At 40.2% G+C, this 15,266-nt stretch overlaps 1 protein-coding gene across 2 annotated transcripts in view; it reads left to right on the forward strand.

Annotated features, from left to right (window-relative positions):
* LOC120818432 (muscarinic acetylcholine receptor M4) overlaps positions 1-14,999 on the forward strand; it is a 46,613-nt gene extending 31,614 nt beyond the window's left edge. Inside the window, exons 6-8 of one of the 2 annotated variants that reach the window (XM_078104399.1) lie at positions 1,592-1,675; positions 6,276-6,545; positions 8,249-14,999. In XM_078104399.1, coding sequence (XP_077960525.1) covers positions 1,592-1,675; positions 6,276-6,545; positions 8,249-8,494 — 600 coding nt within the window. In that variant the 3' untranslated portion in view covers positions 8,495-14,999. The remainder of the gene's footprint in view (positions 1-1,591; positions 1,676-6,275; positions 6,546-8,248) is intronic. The other variant, XM_040175504.2, reaches the window with a different exon arrangement.
* Positions 15,000-15,266: the final 267 nt, after the last annotated feature.

A 15,266-nucleotide genomic window follows, 5' to 3' on the forward strand; every position in this document is an offset into this window, starting at 1 on the left:
ATCTTTGTTTCATCAGACCAGAGAATTTTGTTTCTCATGGTCTGAGAATCCTTCGGGTGCTTTTTTGCAAACTCCAGGCGGGCTGTCATGTGCTTTTTACTGAGTGGCTTCCGTCTGGCCACTCTACCAAACAGGCCTGATTTGTGGAGTGCTGCAGAGATGATTGTCCTTCTGGAAGGTTCGCCTCTCTTCATAGAACAACGCTGGAGCTCTGTCAGAGCGACCATCGGGTTCCTGGTCACCTCCCTGACTAAGGCCCTTCTTCCCCGATCGCTCAGTCTGGCTGGGCGGTTCCAAACTTCTTCCATTTCCGGATGATGGAGGCTACTATGCTCATTTGGGACTTTCAATGTTGCAGAAATCTTTCTGTACCCTTCGCCAGATCTGTGCCTCGATACAATTCTGTCTCAGAGGTCTACAGATAATTCCTTGGACTTCATGGCTTGGATTATGCTCTAATGTGCACTGTCAGCTGTGATGCCTTATATAGACAGGTGTGTGCCTTTCTCAATCATGTCCAATCAACTGAATTTAGCACAGGTGGACTCCAATCAAGTTGTAGAAACATCTCAAGGATGATCAGTGGAAACAGGATGCACCTGAGCTAAATTTTGAGTGTCATGGCAAAGGCTGTGAATACTTATGGACATGTTATGTTTTTGTTCTTTATTTTTAACAGATTACTATACAATTTGGCGTTTTTGGGCTTCCTACGGTGTTTTGCCCCAACTATATATATATATATATATAGTATATATAGTTGTATATATATATATATATATATATAGTTGGGGCAACTATGTGTGAAGCAAAAAAGTGAAAAGTGAAGCACTGTGAATACTTTCCGGATGCACTGTATATGCTCAGACTGCATATCCTTTATTGATGTGCATACTTAACGAGCATCAATGTTCTGGCGTTTTTGGGCTTCCAACTATATATAGTTGGGGTTTGCCCCAACTATATATATATATATATATATATATATATATATATATATATATATATATATATAGTTGGGGCAAAACACCGTAGGAAGCCCAAAAACGCCTAGTTGGTCTAGTTGGGGCAAAACCCCGTAGGAAGCCCAAAAACGCCAGAACATTGATGCTCGTTAAGTATGCACATCAATAAAGGATATGCAGTCTGAGCATATACAGTGCATCCGGAAAGTATTCACAGTGCTTCACTTTTTCCAGATTTTGTTATGTTACAGCCCTATCCCAAAATGGATTAAATTCATTATTTTCCTCAACATTCTACACACAACAACCCATATGACAAAGTGAAAACTGTTTTTTGCAAATACTCTATATATATATATATACACTTTTTTTTTTACCATTATTACTATAGGTAATGCCCCAAAAGCTGAAAGACATATTATATTTTTGCATTTAGCATGACATTTGATTCTTCTCCCAAAGTTTTCCCTGTAAAAATCCTATTCTGTAAATCCAAAGAGCAGATTCAGAGAACTGTTTTATCCAAATGTTGTTAAAGTCTAAACATATAATAAATAACCAACTCCACCTTGACATTCTTTTAAATAATTTTCTCTCATTGGGTGTAACATGTACTGTTTTTGCAGGATGTAAACTTACAGCGTGAATTGTATGGCAAATACCAGATGAAGTGCTGTAGACCAGAGGTCTTCAACAGGGGGTCCACGGAGGTACTGCAGGGGGGGTCGCAAAATTTTTGGTTGAGATGACATTTTATGTCTTTAAATACACATTAAAATGAATCCAACATATTGTAGCAAACGGATAAATTGATGAAGATGTTATCTTTCAGTCCGCAATAGTCAAGTCAAGTCAAGTCATTTTATTTTGTATAGCCCAGAATCGCAAATTACAAATTTGCCTCAGAGGGCTTTACAGTCTGTACACATACAACATCCTCTGCCCCGAAACCCACCATCGGCACAGGAAAAACTCCCCAAAAAATGAAAAAACCCTTACAAGAGGGAAAAAAGGGAAGAAACCTTAGGGAGAACGTCAGAGGAGGGATCCCACTCCCGGGATGGACAGACTACAATGGATGCCATGTGTACAGAATGAACAATGTATAATACATGCAATTCCTATGACAGAAATGATTCAAGTAATTGTGAGTAGTAAGCCAGGCGCACAGCAGGACCACTGCAGAGGCAACCACCATCAGATAGAACCACCATCCACAGAATCCTGTGGGGAGGGAGAGCACAGAGATTTTAGGAGAGGGTAATGTCGGTTTATGAGTAAAGTAATATGATTAATATCTAAAATAATGATGATGATGATGATGATGATGATGATGGCAGCAGCAGGCGTCAGCATGGCCACAGTAGGTGTCAGGACCAGGGTCCCGAAGGAACCACGATCTATGGAGACCTGATAGGGGCGAAAGCACAAAAAAAAACTCCCGGAAAGAAGCTGAATTAGTCATGTGCATTAATAAAACTTGAATTATGGTAGAAAGAGAGCGTGAGAGAGGAGCTCGGTGTGTCCTAAGAATTCCCCCGGCATTCTAAGCCTATAGCAGCTTAACTAAGGGCTGGTCCGGACTAACCTGAGCCAGCCCTAACTATAGGCAGAATCAAAGAGGAACGTTTTAAGTTTTACTTTAAAAGAGCTAACCGAATCTGCCCCCCGGACTGAAAGTGGAACCTGGTTCCACAAAAGAGGAGCTTGATAACTGAAGGCTCTGGCCCCCAGCCTACTTTTTAAAACCCTAGGAACAACAAGTAACCCAGCATCTATGGAGCGCAGTTGCCTTGTAGGGCAATACGGTGTTACAAGCTCTTGAAGATACAACGGTGCCTCACCAGCAAGTGCCTTGTAGGTGAGGAGAAGTACCTTAAAATCTATTCTTGATTTAACAGGGAGCCAGTGCAGAGAAGTTAATACAGGAGTGATATGATCCCTTTTCTTAGTTCTTGTTAATACACGTGCTGCAGCATTCTGAATCAGCTGGAGAGGCTTAAGAGATTTATAAGAGCAGCCTGATAACAAAGAATTACAGTAGTCCAGTCTGGAAGTGACAAACGCATGAACTAATTTTTCTGCATCACTTTGAGACAGGAAGTTCCTGATTTTTGATATGTTACGTAGATGAAAATAGGCAGTCCTTGAAGTCTTCTTTATATGCGAGTTGAAGGTCATATCCTGGTCGAAGAGAACTCCCAGATTCCTGACGGTGCTGCTGGGTACCAGAGCAATTCCATCCATAAAAACTGTATCACGCGACAGCTGGCTTCGAAGGCGCTCTGGGCCTATCAGGATAACTTCCGTTTTTTCTGAGTTTAGCATCAGGAAGTTGCCGGTCATCCAAGTTTTGATGTCTCCAAGACATTCTTGGAGTCTAACTAACTGGTCCGTCTCTTCTGGCTTGATCGACAGATACAGTTGAGTATCGTCTGCATAACAATGGAAGTTTATGTGGTGTTTCCTGATAAGATCGCCCAAAGGAAGCATATAGAGGGTAAATAAAATCGGTCCAAGTACAGAACCTTGTGGGACTCCGTGACCAACATTGGTGGTCTTTGAGGATTCACCGTTTACAAGCACAAACTGGGATCGGTCCGATAGGTAGGATTTAAACCAGCTGAGTGCAGTTCCTTTGATACCAATTAAATGTTCTAGTCTCTGCAACAGGATACAATGGTCTATGGTATCAAATGCGGCACTGAGGTCCAGCAAGACAAGAAAAGAGATGAGTCCTTGGTCCGATGCAAGTAGAAGATCATTCGTAATTTTCACCAGTGCTGTTTCTGTACTGTGATGCACTCGGAATCCTGACTGGAAATCCTCGAACAAAGCATTGTTTTGTAGAAAGTCACATAATTGATTTGCGACGGATTTCTCAAGGATCTTAGAGAGGAAGGGAAGATTAGAGATAGGTCTGTAGTTAGCCAACACCTCTGGAGCAAGAGTAGGTTTCTTAAGAAGAGGTTTAATTACAGCTACCTTGAAGGACTGTGGTACATGTCCTGTCAACAAAGACAGATTCATAATATCTAATAAGGATGTGCTAACTAAAGGAAAAACTTCCTTAAGCAGTTTGGTCGGAATCAGATCCAAGAGACAAGTAGAAGATTTAGACTTTGAAAATAAAGAAGTCAGCTGATCAAGGTTGATGGAAGAGAAGGCATCCAAACAGGCATCAGGGCCCACTGCTGCATCCAAGGTCCCTACATCGGAGGACAGGTCGGCACTGGTTGAAGGCAGGAGACCATCAATTTTCTCTTTGATAGTCAGAATCTTATCATTGAAGAAGTTCATGAAGTCGTTACTAGTGAGGTCCAAAGGAATACACGGCTCGACAGAGCTGTGACTCTCTGTCAGTCGGGCTACAGTGCTGAAGAGAAACCTGGAGTTGTTTTTATTTTTCTCTATTAATGATGAGTAATAAGATGCTCTTGCGTTACGGAGAGCCTTCTTATACGTTTTAAGGCTGTCTTGCCAAACTAGCCTAGATCCTTCTGATTTGGTGGAACGCCATAATCGTTCAAGCTTCCGCACAGTTTGCTTTAGGTTCCGTGTTTGAGGGTTATACCACGGTGCAGACTTCCTTCTTGTTGCTATTCTTCTTTCCAGAGGAGCAATAGCGTCCAGCGCCACTCTCAAAGAGCCTGTAGCAGTATCGACAAAATTATCGATCTGAGACGGACTGAGGTTTTCATAGGAGTCTTCTTGTATCTTGAGGCAGGGCACTGAACTCAGAGCAGAAGGAATGGCTTCTTTAAATAAGGCTACAGCGGTATCCGATAAGCGTCGACTGTAGAAACCTTTGGCAGGAGGAGGTGGTTCTGATAGTAGAAATTCAAAGGTTATCAGACAATGGTCCGACAGGAGAGGGTTCTGTGGAAAAATTGTTAAATGTTCAATCTCAATCCCATACACAAGAACCAAGTCGAGAGTGTGGTTAAAACAGTGAGTTGGTTTATTTACACACTGACAGAAACCAATTGAATCTAACAATGAAAGAAATGCAGTACTAAGGCTGTCGTTGTCGACATCCACATGAATGTTAAAGTCACCCACAATAATTACCTTGTCCGTTTTAAGGACCAAACTCGTTAAGAACTGTGAAAATTCAGAAAGAAATTCTGAATAAGGACCTGGGGCCCTGTACACTATTACAAAGAGAACCGGCTGGATTATTTCCCAGGTCGGTTGCGAAAGACTGAAAACCAGGCTTTCAAATGAGTTACAATCCACCTTAGGTTTAAAGTTTATTAAAAGGCAGGAGTCATAAATAGCTGCCACTCCCCCCCCTCGGCCTGTGCCTCGGGGAATATGAGTATTAGCATGACTCGGAGGAGTCGCTTCATTTAAACAGAAATATTCCCCATTCAACAACCACGTTTCAGTAAGACAAAATACATCAACATGGTGATCTGATATTAGTTCATTTACCAAAACAGCTTTAGATGACAGAGATCTGATATTCAAAAGACCCCCTTTAATTCTCCTATTTTGTTGCACTATTGCATTATTAGTTTTAACTTTAATTAAGTTATTTACTACAACTCCTCGGTTGTTTACCTTTAACTTAGATAAGTGTGTCCGTGGGGCAGACAAGGTCTCTATAGGGTTCATTATGCTGAGTGACTGCTCAGATTGAAGCGCAGAGAAGTGTGTAAGACTGCGACTCTGCTCCCTGGTCTGAACTCTGGGTCATGGATTAAGTCCACTAAGAAACTGGGTCAGGTTCTTAGAAAGAAGTTCAGCTCCGTCCAAAGTGGGATGGATGCCGTCCCTCCTAATCAGACCAGGCTCTCCCCAAAACGTCACATACACATTCAGCTACCCACAGGAGGTCTCTCAAGCTGGGCACCGGTTCATTCACAGCACCTTTCATGCAAATGCAACATTACAGGCACTAGTCAATCAGATCACGTTTATGCTTACGTCTGAAGAGCGCGAAGCTCAAATAAAAGATGGACCCCCTCCGTAGAATAGGGGTCCGTGCTCCATCTCGCCATCAGTTTGGGGGACCTTGGCCTGAAAAAGACCCCTGCTGTAGACCGTAAATCAGGGATGTTTTGATTGTCAAAAAAAATTGAGGGGATTTAAAAGTAAAATCCCCTCCATGGCTCATTTAGTACTAGCCAACCAGACGTGGGCACCGTTTCCGTAAACCAATCACATCGGCGATGTCAAACGTTAAAACTGTTCTCCTTCCTGTTGCTGTCAGTTGTCAGTGCAGCACACACTAGAGGCAACCCTGACACCTTCAATCAGCAGTAATATGGAAGTTTCTAACAAACTCTTTTGGTTTTGTTTCAGGCTGCAGCAATTCCCACCCTAGTTGGTACGACAACTACAAATCCTGAAGTGTCCAAGATGAACTCTACCTCAAGGTGGTCAAAGATAAAGATTGTAACCAAGCAGGCCGGAGACGAATGCATCACAGCCATAGAGATCGTCCCCCCTGTAGAGGGAGCCGAGAGGCATTCAATCCCAATCAGCCGACCCCGGACTGTTGCAAGAAAGTTTGCAAGCATTGCTAGAAGCCAAGTGAAGAGGAAAAGACAGATGGCAGCCAGAGAAAAGAAAGTATGTTTATGCACACTGTATGACGATGAGGCATTAGTGGATAAACAATATTCGGCGTGCTAACTTGAGAGATGTTTTATTACATGAAACGGTTGCTTATAGGGTGTGAAATGTTTTCTCATTTCTTCTTACGTTTGAGTGTTTATAGTTTGCAGTGACTTTAATGCACTGGCTGGATATTCCAATTATAAAAAATGATTGGATTCTGCTTTATAATTTTGTTGATGGATTATCAGACAAAGATACAAAATACAAACAATGTGCAGTTTCCCTAAATGTGTAAAAAAGAAAAGAAAAAAAGATGAGCAGACCTCCATAATGCAAATGGTTTCCCCACTAATCATCCATATAGAAAAGAGGGAAGTGTAATTTAATATGACAACAAACAAAGCTAAAACTGGGGGTTTTGCATGACAGCATACAATATTTTTGTTGATTACATGAGGGACTACCCAGTTTACCTCTGTGTAAGTGGTACAAAACAGCTTGAGTTGCAGTTGAGTTTTAGTCGCTTCATTAGCTATCAGAATGACAGATGGCATTTGGGAAAGTTCCCCTAAGCTTTTAAAATGAGCATGATCTGCTCATTTTTGAAATGTTGTTTAAAAAGTGTTTTAGAAAATAACCCAGCAGGGATTCTAATGTTATTCCAGCAGCAGCCAGCCCTAATTGTAATCTTAATTAATTCACTGAAGCTATCAGTCGTGTGAGAGGAGAGGGGCAGATAGAGATAGGTTTGAACTGTGTTTAAGTCATTTCAAATTCCCCTATATAGTTTTTTTGCTTTGTCCTGATTCAGAATTAATATGATACAATGTTGCAGTTGAACCTTTGTTCGGTCTTTGTTCACACTGCAACATTTAACAGAGGAGTAAATATTGTAAAGAAACGTCACGCTTGAGCAAACTGTTCTGTCATTGGTCCAATTTTAATGCAGCTATAAATAGACTTTTGTGGGTTCGATCCCAGGCCCGGCTAACCCGCATGTCGTTGTGTCCTTGGGCAAGACACTTAACTCAACATTGCTCCTGTAGCTGCGACTACAGTGTGTGAATGGTAGTTACTGATGGCAGGTGTCACTGTGTATGGTTCTCCTGTCATCAGTGTATGAATGGGTGTGAATGGGTGAATGATGTCATGTAGTGTTAAAGTGCTTTGAGTGGTCAGAAGACTAGAAAAGCGCTATACAAGTACAGGCCATTTACCATTTACTTTTTCTTTTTAAGTGGGGGATTAGGGGTGCATGAACCCAGTTGGGATGTAGAAGGGGGTACGTGGCCTAAAAGGTTTTGCAACCGCTGATCTAAATGATATTCGTCCATTATTTTCTATTGTCAATTTGAGTTTATTTTAGTGTTGAACTACTTGAGATAATCAGTCTGTCAGAGTCAACAACTACATCAGGTTCACAAAATATCTTGTGTGTCTCCATCTGACTACATTATTTGTAAACCACTTGATTAAGTCTGGGGTTCTCTAAGGTGGTGGCAAAAACAGTGTGGCAAGAACAAGCAGAAAGTTCTTGCTTTTCAAACCGGTAGACGCTACAAAGCAAGAAAGCAAAGCACTCAATGTTCCTCTCATAAAAACAAACAAATTTGAATCGTCACCAAATGTTTGTGAAATGAATAAAACTAAAGGGCTGCATTGAGAGCAGTCTGTTCTCACATTCCTTCTGTCTCTTTTCTTTCTTTTCTCCGTAGGTGACCAAGACCATCTTTGCCATCCTGCTGGCTTTCATCATCACATGGACACCGTATAACGTCATGGTGTTAATCTCCACCTTCTGCCAGTCATGTGTCCCTGACACTGTGTGGGCTATTGGCTATTGGCTGTGTTATGTCAACTCTACTATCAACCCAGCTTGTTACGCACTGTGCAACGCCACGTTCAAAAAGACATTCAAGAACTTGCTGCTGTGCCAGTATAAAAATATAGGTACAAGATGAAATGGAAGGAGTAGATTAAGGATTGGGGAAGGGGTAGGGGTAAACCATGCGACCAAGACCATGCGAGAGAGGCAATATTGTGGAAAGGTGAGTCGAGAGAGCTGAAGGAGCTGGACAGGGTAAATTGATGAATGGGTCCTTCTAAAGAAAAGGAATAACCTCAGGGGATGAACAGCTCTGTTTTAGTCTTTAAATGAATAGTAAATGAATAATGAAACAACAGCTTAGGCCAAGGCTTTCGGATGGTTATCTTAAGATAAACTGCAATTATTCCTATTATCATTGAAATGATTGCACTCACACTAAATTGTAACTTAACATAATTCATAAAATTAGGCCATGTAATAATGTATCCATGTTGTCTTCATATTAGCCACATCTATGGATCCATTGAAATGCATCGTGATACGTATTGTCATTGAACGTAAGGTAGGACAGGAAGAAAACAAAATGTGCCTTTTGGTGATCATTTTTATTTAAGTTTAGGGCAACTGCTCTTTTAGATAACATCTAACTGGAGGTGATGTTTCTTTTAAAAGTATCTTTTTCAACTGCGAGATCAGACACCATAAAAGTGAATGATAGTCAATATCAAACAGTAGATGAGATCCACAGAGCAGCGGAGCGATGACTGAGACCAAGCGAACAGTTGATGTGGTGTAGAGTTTTGAAGTAGCATACCACACACTGTTGCAGGCATGTTGGAAGGCTACAACAGCAGCTAATTGTAGATGAGCTAATTATGCTTTTTCCCCAATGTTTTTAGGTCATTCCAGTTCATAAAACGTCAAATAACCATCCGCTATGACAACCATCAATGTCTTGCTTTGAATGAATTTGATTTGTATACTAACATGTTATAGAAAAATATAAGTTAAAGAAAGCAGGAGCAAAGCTGTGTGTTTTACAGCAGGCTACTTTATATTATTAAAAAAATTGTTTGTTATTTGTTAAAAATCTGCAGTTCTAATTCAGATCAAATTGAGGGATTGCCGAACCGTGCTATCGGCACTCACAGGGCTGACAGTGCAACAGACAAAGCTATTTATGTGTCAGTTGTGACGGCTTCATTAGCTGTATCTGCCTTACGAGAGCAGTACACCTTGGCCCACCTTGTGTACAATGCAAGGAGAAGTTGTGATGTCACCACACACAGACAAGGAGAGACTTCTTTCTCTACTCAGGTAGACGTTAGATTAGATATTAATGCTCTGAATGTTTCAAAATTATATTATAATTTATTTTCAGTAAATTAATGAGACTAATCTTAGTGTGGTTTATATTGAGAAAAAGAAAAATATCTTTTGAAGCAGAAAGAGGAAAGATTAATGACATTTTCAACCATTGCCAATTGTTGAAAGCATCATGCTACGGCCAGTGTTTGGGTGTGTTCAAGTACTCCTCCAATTAGGAAGATGACTCATTCTCTGATCATATCAGTGTTCTGATTGGGACAGACATACTCTAGCGGACATCCAAAGATGATACAGTTACAGTTCTTCTAGAAAACTTTGGTTTGGTGTACAGCAGTTGGTTAGTTTGTTTGCCCTGACTAATGAGCGTCTCCTAGTGACTAGTGACATTTTCTAGCTTCAAAACTGTGAATATAGCATGTATGTATGTATTCTTGTCAACAAAGGCATCTAAAGATAGATGATAGAAAGTATGTATCTCTTCTGCAATGGCAGGGCCGGCACGGTCGTGTGGTGTTTAGCACTTTTGCCTCACAGCAGGAAGGTCTTGGGTTTGAAACCACCCAAGCAGCCTTTCTGGTAGATTCTGCATGATCTCCCTTGTCTACGTGGGTTTTCTCCCGGTGCTCTCGCTTCCTCCCACAGTCCAAAGACGTGCTCTGTGGGTTAGGTTCATTGGTGACTCTAAATTGCGCGTAGGTGTGTGGATGTGAGAGTGAAATGGTTGTGTGTCTCTATGTCTGCCCTGCGATTGACTGGCGACCAATCTGGGGTGTACCCAGTCTCCCCCCTGATGTTTGCTGGGATTGACTCCATTATGCCATAATGGGAGGAGAGTAGAAGAAGTACATGAATTGCTCAATTAATCCCTCCAGAATACTCATGCTGAAGATGACAGACAGAGCTAAAAACGTCTATAATCATGACAACAGGACTCCATCCTGTCTCCACGCCTATTAACGGCCCTTCTGATAGTTATGCTTGTGAGGAATCGAGACACCTTTTGGCTTTCATTTGTATAAGGGATGAGCGGTGTCAAGTCAGAATGTTATGCTGGGTGCGGATTCAGGCCCATTTAAATCGTCTGTCAGACACTTGCCCGAAGGATTATTATCCATTGTGTGTTCTTTTTATTACAATGTAAAATCTTACATTTTTCATCAGTCTAATCCAAACTTTAGCAAATAGTTTAACAATGTTTGCAAATTGTTTTCCATTCCAATACATGTCAAACATCTTTGAGGCAGTTATTCAACTCAGAAATAGAGCATTGGCCATTTTACTTACTTTCCAGTTGGACTAACACTGTTTCAAGCAGTTGTCAAACTTTTCTTTGCTCTCACATCTGAATGCTGAAGTTTATTGTGATCCAAGGTATCCAAACCTGAAGAAGTTCTTTTACATTAAATCCATTCTGCTCTTGCACGTTTTCATGACATCAGCAATCATTTTATTCATTTGATTTTTTTTCTGACATACATTTGAAAACATATATATATATATATGTATTCTTTTTTTTTAAATGACTGTTTTCGCTCCCAATTACATGCGGTCCCATTTAGTAGTTGTGTAGACCCTTGTAGTGACACCTCACTAATTTAGAAAACAGCACTAGATGTTCAATGTAAATTCTAAGCTAATTTCTGAAAATACATAACCCATTGTTTATGATCATGAGTACTAATACTATATTGAATACTGAATCATCAAGAGTACAACGAGTTGTCCTTTTGTTCTTTCAAAGTAGAACATTTACACATTTCCCAAGCCTCATCCAAGCGTTTTTTGTTGTGTGCAGCAACTACTACCTCCCTGTCAGCCAATTATTTCATTGTGTTTATCCACCACACCTTCAAGACCGGTCCATGAAATCTTGTCTAACATGAAACCGGTCCATAAGGCAAAAAAGATAGGGGACCGCTACTATATCGCACTGTTTGTTCCTAAACACTGATTATTTACAATATGAATATCATTATATAAGAATAAGTTGTAGAAGAAGTGAAAAGATCTCCCTTTGTTGTCAGTTGTTGTTCAGAGTAAGAGACACAGATACCAAGGGTAAATGTCAAAAGCTATTTGGTAATTGTTTCAGAATGAAGGCTTCACTCAACATGGTTTTCACAAGGAAGTCCATCTTAGAAGTGATCTTAAACTGGACTGTAGGAGTGCTAAACATCTATCAAACTCTTTTGTATGAAAATCGCGTACCAGATGAAAGTACAGGTAAAACTAAGTGGTTCTCATGTCCTCAATAACATCATACACCTATCAGCAGGATTACTTCCTAAGGTTGGTGTAGTAGTGGTCCTGCCTCAACATGAGGGCGTCCTGATGGTCCACGGTTTGAAGCCAAATCTACAATCCCCTCGTTTCAATTCAATTCAATTAATTTTATTTTGTATAGCCCAAAATCGCAAAATTGCCTCTAAGGGCTTTAAAGTCTTTACACATACGTTTGAGTCTCTGCCCTCCGGTCTTGAACCTCCATTGTCTGTGAGCTTGTTCAAACATTAGAGTATCTCTGGAGCTGTTTTCAGATTCCTGACTGCTGAGCAGAGGTGGTGAAGATGTGAAGGCCCCCAGGTAGCATGGAGAGCTTTGATGTTGTAGCCGTACATTGGCAAGTATGATTAAGCTTCCCTCAACTCCTATCATAATGGAACTGATTGCCTCTCACATTTCACGACAACCCTACATGAGTGGTTTTCCATAGTTCATCTTTACGAGGAGTTCTTGCTCATAGCTGGACTCTCAACATTTACTGAGTATTCATCAACTGGATTGCATTTACTGCATCAAAAACGGAAATATTCTTTGAATTCATATAACCAGATGGATCAATATTCTCATACTTTCAATGTGTATTATATGTTTATTACAGTGATATGTATCGTAAATATTGGAAATCATATGCAGGTTACTCAAGGCTGAGGCAGTAGTTGGATTTGTCTGCCTGGATGAACTTTTACAGAAGGTAGACAGAGAGGAGTAAGTAAAGTAAGAAGGAGCGAACAATATCTCTGCTCAGTGGCACCATAGAGAGGAGATTCTGATTCAATAAACAGTCCCCTTTGATAGATTAACTGTTGGTAGACATGAACATAGAGAGGTCACCTTATTCTCTACAGTTTAAACAAAAACTAACACAAAGGAACCATGACTTTGCTGAGGATAGTATCATGATAGCTGAACTCACCCAAAGTTATCAGATGCTTTATCATAATCATTTGGATACCCCTCAAAGTCAAAGCAGCTAAGTTAAACACAGATTGGGTCTCAAACACTGGTCTACTGGTTTAAAGTTCACCTTATCTTTGACCCATCAAATTGAGAGTCTATTACAGACATGGATGTTTTTGCCTGCTGTGTCTCATACAGTAACTAAAGGAGGCCATGTGCGACACTATCAGGCGCAGAGAGAAGGTAGAAAGCTTTGGTAATATCATGGCCTTGGAATGAGGACGGGCTGCTGCCCGGCAATATAAAACCAATTTGAAGTAAATTAATGATTCTGGATGCTTGTTTGCCATGTATTTAAAAAAAATCTACAGGTCAGTATTTAAACTCTCGCCTTAACTTCTAAAATTGCAGTAGAAAGGATAGTAACAATATTAGATCCCAGCAGCAGGGAGAAGAACTGGAAAACTGGGAACTGGTAAACAAACTCTCTACGCTCCGCCCCAGGGTCAAAACAATGCTGTTACTGGCCTTAGTGCTGAAGCTGCCCCCCATGGCAGTACACACGGCGTGTACACACACCGTACAGGTGTACACGCCGCTTGTCCTGCTAGTTCTTGCCACACTGTTTTTGCCACCACCTTAGAGAACCCCAGACTTAATTAAGTGGTTTACAAATAATGTAGTCAGATGGAGACACAAAAGATATTTTACATGTCTCCATGGTCAGGAGGTCCTGAGGAACCTGATCAAAAGTCTTCAGTAGAAGTTGTATCTCATGATACTTGATTCTCTCCTGATTTTGGGAATTTCAAAAAGATCAGAAAATACCCATCATGGCTCAAAATCCCATGGTGTCTGTTTTAATTACGGATGAATGGTCACAGGGAAAAACCTTCACATCAACGGTAGTGACGCCTCACTAATTTTGAAAACAGCACTGGATATTCAATGTAAATTCTAAGCTAATTTCTGTAAATACACAATCCATTAATTACTAATACTATATTGTATACTGAATCATTCCAAAGAGTATAAACAGTGGTCCTTTTGTTCTTTCAAAGTATATGAAATATTTTTACCTCCTAGTATACAAAGCATGAACCTTATAGTGATCTAAAGACATTGTGAATTGTAGTTACTTTGTCAGAGTATTGCTTTTACAACTTCAGCTCAGTGGCATCATTTAAATGACAAAGAAACATTTTCACTATGTGGAGGAGAAACTGATTTGTTCTTTTCTATGTCATTAAGAGTACATGTGTTTGATATTGATAGCTGGAAATATATATTATAAATGTCACACAGAAAGAAACAACCACAAGTAACGTCTATGGAATATTTCCCCTATGTTAACCATCTGTATATGTGCTGTATATGCTTTAAACGGAGCCTGTCACTCACCCAGAACTGTGTTCCCAACTGCACACGGGATCTAACAGAATGACTCTTTGAAAGGTAAATCAACCCTAAATTCGTCAGGGACTGAATTCTGGAATAGGGGATCAAAACAAGACTCAATTTGGGTTCTCATTTTTGTTTCTTGCCGGCAACCAAATAAACGTAGCAATTTGAGCGGGCTGTTTACCTCTATGCCACCAGCCGGGATGTCCCAGTGCACTTACCTCCCCGAGGGGAAACTTCTAGCGTTGGATTTTAGAGTAAATAGTGAAAGAGTATGAACATAGTACAAATTACTACTACTAAGTAGCATCTTATTTAACTGTCGATAAAACCCTTTGAGTGGTAGTATTAGTAGAAATAAAAATTTAAATCAAAACAATGTCATCTCCTCCATGGGTCAGAGGGTATAATAACAGTATGTTGCTGCTCATTAAGAATCATGGTTGATTTACTCTTTGAAATATTAAGTACCTTCTTTTGGCTTCCAGTGGTGACTTTTGGGAAACCCGTCAGGTGATTTTTGTCTGTATAATGTTTCATAGCTCTTTGTATTTTCTCACTTTTTCATCTAGATAGTATTTGAATAAGAACATCATTTTCAAAGCGTTATTGAGCCTTGCCTGGCACAGCTACTAGTTCTGAAATGAAATGTATTGAAGATATATTATAAGCAACTTGTGTTGATACAAAACTGTAATGCTAATAAACACATACTGTTGACATTAGAATGATATGTGTTTGTCCAGCTATACATTCAATGAACTAATCTAAATAAAAATCATTATGCCTCTGGCAAGACGTTTCACAGAGGACACTGACACTGTCGCACCGCAAGGTGACAAGAGAATACCATTAAGTCTCTTATAGAACAAATGTTTGTGGAGTTTAGTAGAAGTAATTTAATGTAGAAGAAACTTTTACTGTACAAATAATGTTTTGTCTTTAGTTTTTAAGACGCCATAGATTATGTGACCTCTCAGCAAGAAGCCTTGATG

This window comes from Gasterosteus aculeatus, chromosome 1 (assembly GCF_964276395.1).
Source record: "Gasterosteus aculeatus chromosome 1, fGasAcu3.hap1.1, whole genome shotgun sequence".
NCBI lineage: Eukaryota > Metazoa > Chordata > Actinopteri > Perciformes > Gasterosteidae > Gasterosteus > Gasterosteus aculeatus.